The sequence below is a fragment of the Protobothrops mucrosquamatus genome, unplaced genomic scaffold, assembly GCF_001527695.2.
Source record: "Protobothrops mucrosquamatus isolate PMUCROS unplaced genomic scaffold, P.Mucros_1.0 scaffold3624, whole genome shotgun sequence".
Taxonomy (NCBI): domain Eukaryota; kingdom Metazoa; phylum Chordata; class Lepidosauria; order Squamata; family Viperidae; genus Protobothrops; species Protobothrops mucrosquamatus.
Genome location: NW_015389586.1, coordinates 37,574 through 44,788, shown reverse-complemented (window position 1 = coordinate 44,788; position 7,215 = coordinate 37,574). Strand labels below are relative to the sequence as shown.

The 7,215-nt window shown below is 38.7% G+C and overlaps 1 protein-coding gene across 1 annotated transcript in view; it reads right to left on the bottom strand.

The window, feature by feature from the left end:
• Nucleotides 1–1,139: 1,139 nt before the first annotated feature.
• Nucleotides 1,140–7,215, bottom strand: part of LOC107297972 (pre-mRNA-processing factor 17) — a 31,374-nt gene continuing 25,298 nt past the window's right edge. The window contains exons 13-15 of the mRNA XM_015827336.2: nucleotides 7,043–7,119; nucleotides 5,600–5,744; nucleotides 1,140–3,302 (exon numbers count right to left, since the gene is read on the bottom strand). Of these exons, the coding sequence (XP_015682822.1) occupies nucleotides 3,125–3,302; nucleotides 5,600–5,744; nucleotides 7,043–7,119 (400 nt within the window). The 3' untranslated portion in view covers nucleotides 1,140–3,124. The remainder of the gene's footprint in view (nucleotides 3,303–5,599; nucleotides 5,745–7,042; nucleotides 7,120–7,215) is intronic.

Below are 7,215 nucleotides of genomic sequence, written 5' to 3'. Positions count from 1 at the left end.
ATACACAAGCATGGATGTGTGAAGTGTAACACTGCACTGGCTGCCTGTGGCCTTCCGGGTGCGCTTCAAGGTGTTAGTAACAACCTTTAAAGCGCTCCGTGGCAATGGACCTAGGTATTTGCAAGACCGCCTCCTACCAAACACCTCCATTCGACCAGTTCGCTCCCACAGAGAGGGCCTCCTTAGGGTGCCGTCGGCCAGACAATGCCGGCTGGCGACCCCCAGGGGGAGAGCCTTCTCTGTGGCAGCTCCTGCCCTCTGGAATGACCTACCCCCCGACCTACGTACAGTTGCGGACCTGCGCCTTTTTCGCCGAGCCCTGAAGGCTCATCTATTCCGTGCGGCCGGCTTGGCGTAGTTTGATTATGTTTTAGTGGGGGTTTTGTATGGGGTATTTTTAGAGCAGGCCTGTTATTTAATTTGATTTTAGACAGAAATTTGTGTATATTTATCGTGGTTTTTATTATCGCCTGTTCACCGCCCTGAGTCCCGTAAGGGAGATAGGGCGGTATATAAATTCAATAAATAAATAAATAAATAAATAACAAATCTTTTGGTTGCTGCTTTTTTCAAATATCCCTCCTCCTCCTCCTCCTCCTTCTTCTTCTGCCATATCCGTTATCGGACGTTGGCAATCATGTTTTTATCAGCAGCCGTACGAAAAAGTGCTGCTGAGTTTTGTCCAAACCAGGGATATTGTCAAATATCCCTACAGAAATAAAACAAGCAGCAGCAGAAGAAGTACTACAAGAACATAAAGATCGTCTTTATGCCGGTGTGGCACAGTTACAACGGAGAGCTTTTCCCCGCCCTCCTGTCCCTGTTGGCAAACTGATTGGGCAGACTCTGAATAAAGCTGATGATGGGTCCAACCTACTTACATCTTTCTCTCATTTGATCCTGTCCAGATACCTTGAGCCTACAAGTTCCATGACAACTCAGTCGAGCAATTCTGAAAAAGTGATCCAGGGTACGCTCAACCTCCACTTGCAACACACATTTATCATGCTCTTAGTCTTCAATTGGGACAATCCCAATCACATTTTGCTTCCACAAAAACAAACAAACAACCTGTTAAGAGGTACTTAGGGATGAAACTCAGAGCCCAACTAAGAGAAATTAATTCAACTATAGTGAAAGGTGGAATTAACTGAACTTTTATTAAATGCTGCACCTGATCATCTACCTAAGTCTGCAAGTTTGAAACAGCATGCTTATATAACTTTCATTTCCAGTTGGGGTAAATTATCTCGCTTGTAGCATAAGCAGACACAAGTTAAGAGCAATTTTTATATGTGAGCCAGATTGTAGTAAAAGTTTAATTTTGGCTACTTTCGGCCCTTTTTACTATTAAATATATTTTCCCTCACATACAAACTTGACTTGCAGACAGAAGAATGATGATACATTAATTATACAAGAAATACAATCCATTAACTCCTTGAGTTCTATAAATATGTAAAAATACAAGAGAGTTCATAGTGTTTTTTGACTACAAAGTGAAATCCGTGAGAAAGCTAATACTGTTTCCCAAGCCATTCTATTGCCACACCCATCCTTCTATAGTTAAGTAGGCCTGATGCTATTTGATGGTATTTGAGAAATTTGTACACAGTGGCTTTCAGATAAATGCACATGCGGTGATCAGGATACTTTCATAGTTCATACACATCAATTTATGCCACTTTCTCCATTTTCTATGCAGATACAACATGAAGCAATGAAGGACATTCTTTCTCTCCAAAACAAATTTGAAGATATGATGTTTAGGAAAGTACACACAGAGAATATGTGTAGACAAGTTGTGAAGAGTTCATCGTTTACACAGATGCATTCTGCCAACAGAATGGCAGTACTGCACACAATTCTAATGTGAAACAACATATATCTGCCATACACTCTACTTTTGACACCAAAGATGTCCACTACAAAAAGATGGTCTTTCATAACCTTCCAATACCATAAGCACATCCTTCCGTTATACAGTATCTATACCAAACAAACATTTTAAAATGTACAATGCTTCAGATGGTGTGTTAAGTTAAAATCTGCATTTTTATATAAAGCATTTATTAAAAATAAGCTTGTAAAAATAATTGAGATATCTGTACAGTAGTTGAGCACAAAAACATATTTTGTAAAATAAACAAAAATAATAAAACATATTAAAACGCTTATTTACAAGACTAATTGGAATACGATCATGAATCTGTCACTAATGGCGGCTGCTGTACTAATTCCATTGGCTGAGTGGGTTTCTGATAAAATGCCTGAAATAACATTTGGTAAAGTCCTTGTTAAATGTTTTATATACTTGCATTGTGTTCTTTGAATTTCTGTATTATAAAATTTAAATCTTGAAAAAGAATGATAGTCTGACTTGCTATCAGGATTAAACAATACAAAACAAAAAGCAGTAATGATCAGTATAGATAACATGTCTACGCATATATCTGAAACCAATGCATTGGCAAACACAAGTTTATTCTATGGGATTATGAAAAGGGGTTCCTCAGATACAATCAGACAGGGTTGGTTCTGTATCTATGCTGAAAGACTGGAGAAAGCAGGTTGTTTTTTCCACTGGGGCTGCAATTTATTTACACCTTTAGATATTTCCATATGACTAACACTTTTTTTATTAACACCCCTCCCCCAAAAAATCTGGGTAGCAATTTCTATAAAATATACATGGAAACAATATCTTATTGTATTTAGCAATTGTGTAAGATTCCCAACAGGTTAAGAAAAACCTCCCTAATACATTAATATTATGGTAACATGAAAACATTTTTCTTCCAAATTGTGCATTTGGAAAGCAGAGTGAAGCTTGTGAGGCTTTGGCTTCAGTTTCTTTCTTTCTTTCTTTTTAAAAAAGTCCATTTTAATTCTTTTACTATCTGGAAGGACTAGCATATTTAGTCAATTTGTGCAGTGATTTGCAATATGGCAACATTTCAAATGTCTGATTTTCCAATGTGCTGGATGCACATTCTAATACTGAATTACCTGAATCAGCTGTATTAATGTCCTTATTTCAGACCTTATTTGTTGTAGCATATGGATCCTGAAGGATCATATATTAACTGACTGATTAGAGAGTAAAATGTCTATAGTTCAGCCTTCAGTCCCACAGTTTTATGAGACCATCCCATCCACAAGTGATCACTTTGGATGTTTCATGTGGGTGCCACACTGCGCCAATGCAGACTTTGTCATGGGCTTTTAATCTACTGTAGAGTTTTGTTGTCTTCCAGTCCCAGATATTTAACTTTCCATCTGCATCACCTGAGGTCACATAGCTGTTTAAAAAAAAGGGGGGGGGGAATTATACACTGAGGTCATTTACAAAATAATTTTTAAACATAACCAATTCCAAACAACAGCATACATTTTAACAGAGAACAGATAGACCTTTCCTACTGTTTTATAGTCTGTTGTAGATTTTCTACTACTCTTAGCTGCTTTGGGGATGATGTCCCAATGTATGTGTTAAGATGGGAAAATATGATAATGCAGCTGCTTCAAAAATGTAGGACACTTAATCAGAAGTCTTCTCAAATGAGCAGAAAGGCAGGATAAGTCACCTAATCCATAATGTCAGATGATCTGTTCTGACAACAATTTACACAACAAAGCTGTCTACTCAAGTCTGTACGGAGGGTTTAAACCTATACTGAAAACCAGGTGTAAGACTAAGATTTTCACATGGGAGGCTTACATTTTTAACTGTTTTTGATACCACCTCTGAATAAATGCACACTGGCTGGGATTTTATCTGATATGGACTTTCAATTACTGCTTGAAAGGCCTTCTTGGAGTGAAATAACACAGCAGCTCTGTGCCTGAGGACTCTCTTCCCACTCCTATTTAATATAAAGCCACTTCTTCTTGTGCCATATCCATTATTGGACATTGGCGGTCATGTTGGTGATCCTGTTTTTATCAGCAGCCACACGAAAAAAGTGCTGCTGAGTTTTGTCCAAACCAATCCCTTAGATTTTGAAGCCATGATGTTCTTCTTCTGCCTGGACCTCGTTTGCCTTCAATCTTTCCCTGGAGGATTAAATGGAGTATGCCGTATTTTTCTGGGTGTCACATCACATGTCCGAAATATTCTAATTTTCGTTTTTTAATTGTTTTGATGATTTCCCTTGGCTTTCCCAGGCGGCTTATCACCTCCTTATTTCTGATCTTGTCAACCCAGCTTATACGTAACAGCCGCCTGTAAATCCACCTTTCAAACGCTTCTAGTCTCTTCAGGTGGCCTTCTGTCACTGAATGAGGTCATTTGTCATTATGGATCTGTGTATGTCATATGCTGATAACACCCCATTATATATGTCTGCCCCTAACTGTTCCAAGTGATACCATTAAAGTCTTTCCTAAGGACTCTATGGGGAAAATCAGGCTTCAACTCAACCCAAATAAGGCTGAGTGGGTTGGTTTTAAACTATCCTGAATTTCCATCTTTAATGGGATGGGATAGTATTACACACACACACACACACAGACAGAGTTGATAAACTCAAGGAACAGGTGGCTGCCATGGTCAGAAGACCTCTACACAACTAGCAATTGCTTATATACCTCTTCACAGTGCTTTACAGCCCTCTCTAAGCAGTTTACAGAGTCAGCCTATTGCCCCCAGCCTATTGTCCTCATTTTATCGACCTCAGAAGGACGGAAGGCTGAGTCAACCTTGAGCCAGTCAGGATCGAACTACTGAACTGCTGGCAGTTGGCAGTCAGCAGAAGTAGCCTGCAGTACTGAATTCTAACCACATGCACCACAGCTCCTGTGTGCCAACTGTGCCCATTCCTGGATCACGAGTCTCTGCCTCCAGTCACTCATGTCTTGGTTACTTCCCACTTGGATTACTGCAATGAGGCCTACATGGGGCTGCCCTGGAAAAGCATCTGGAAACTACAGCTACAATTCTGAATGCTGCAATGCACGCACTTTTAGACACACTGCAGAATGTTGACAGGCTGAGTATGCTCCAGACTCTGCCTTTTAGACAGTCCCATTTTGTGCAGCCGAGGAGTCACACCTCCCCTGTTTTATGGAATACTCCATCCTGAGATTTGGATACCCCAACCTTGCTGGCTTTCTGGAGGGCTATGAATATTAAACTTTTTCCTCAGCTGCTGTGGCCAGGAAGTTTTGTTAGCTGCCTAAAGTTATTTGTTAAGGTGGATGGCTGTATAAATTTAATAAATAAATACCTCCTTCTTTCTCACTGTATTTCTCATAATACATTCAGATGGATACTCTGGCCTTCACAGGAATGTTTGAAATTAGCACATAAGTCAAAAAAGGCTGTCCAAATTCAACAGGATATCCATATAATACAGTGTTTGATAAGCTGCTGTAGCCCAAAGACTAAATCTCAAGTTCACTTATTAGGGTATATGTAGTAGCTCAATAATGTGCATTATATTCTGATCAACAATTGTCTTAAGGACATTAGTAAACATTTGACAATTATATGGCAGGTTTATATAAATCTCTCTCTCTACCTGTTGAGCCAAACTTGAGAATAAAAATGAAAGTGATATGTAATCCATATTTAGTACAGAAACAGTAGAATACATACCTCATATCAGGTGAAAAATCTACTTGGCAAGCATAGCCTGCCACCATATGACCTTTGAAGATTTTCTTTTTGTTGAGTCTGAATCTGTTTTGAGCTCCAAAAATCAAAATCTGATTGTCCATTGATTGACAGGCAAGCCATTTTCCTGTTGAGGTAAAATATTAATGCACACTTGAACCTCTCTTGGATTTTAAGAATCAAACATTCCTACAATATATAAAGATGTAAGCTACAGATACCCAAGAAATTGTTTACAGAGGGCAAACGACTGCAATATGCACCATTATAGCAAAGGGGGGTAATTTGAAATATGATGAAAACATCAACACTGAGACAACGAAAACAGCCGACAGAGCAGAAAATATACAAGGGAAATGTAGAAGAAAAAAAGTCTGATAATGAGTGCAGGATCACCAGCATTTAAAGTAAAGAATCAAGAAACTAGCTTCTATTCTGTCTCAAAATGTATATAATAATAATAATAATAATAATAATAATAATAATAATAATAATAATAATAATAATAATAAAAAAAGTTGGAAGGGACCTTGGAAGTCATCTAGTCCAACCCCCTCCTCAGGCAGGAAACCCTACACCATTTCGGACAAATGGCTGTCCAGTCTCTTCTTAAAAACTTCCAGTGTTGGAGCATTCACCGTTTCTGGAGGTAGGTTGTTCCACTGGTTAATTGTTCTAACTGTCAGGAAGTTTCTCCTTAGTTCTAGGTTGCTTCTCTCCTTGATTAGTTTCCATCCGTTGCTTCTTGTCCTGCCTTCAGGCACTTTGGAGAATAGCTTGACTCCCTCTTCTTTGTGGCAACCCCTGAGATATTGGAATATCGCTATCATGTCCCCCCTCGTCCTTCTCTTCATTAAACTAGACATACCCAATTCCATCAACCTTTCCTTATATGCTTTAGCCTTCTGTCCCCTATCTTTGTTGCTTGTATGTATGTATGTATGTATGTATGTATGTATGTATGTATGTATGTATGTATGTATGTATGAGCAGTGCTTTTTTTCTAAAAAAAACCCCCTGCTTTGCCTACCCTACAAGGTTCCATCCAAAAAAGGTGCCGGAACTCCGTTCTGGGCGTTCTATGAGAAAAAAAGCCCTGTATATGAGCAACAAAGGTGATTAGGGGACTGGAGGCTGAAGCATATAAGGAACAGTTGCTGGAATTGGGTATGTCTAGTTTAATGAAGAGAAGGACGAGGGGGGACATGATAGTGGTGTTCCAATATCTCAGGGGCTGCCACAAAGAAGAGGGAGTTAAGCTATATATATTGCTTTTATCAGATGTTATTATCCTCTGCAACATTTACACACTCCAAAACCCAGGTAATCTATTTCTGAAATCTTGCATGTTAAATGAAAAATACTAAATACGATTACACCTTTTAAAATTAAAATATCCTACATAAGATACAAATGTAAGCTTACCATTTGGAGATAAAGTTACTGCTGGCATTGAGTGCATACTTGGCTCTGCTATGTACTTAAAATCTACTGGAATGTCCCTGCAAAAGAAAAATATATGGATGAAGGCTACTGCAAATAAAATGTTCTTTTATATGAAAGGAGAGATGTAGGTTACAGCATTCCGATATGAATCT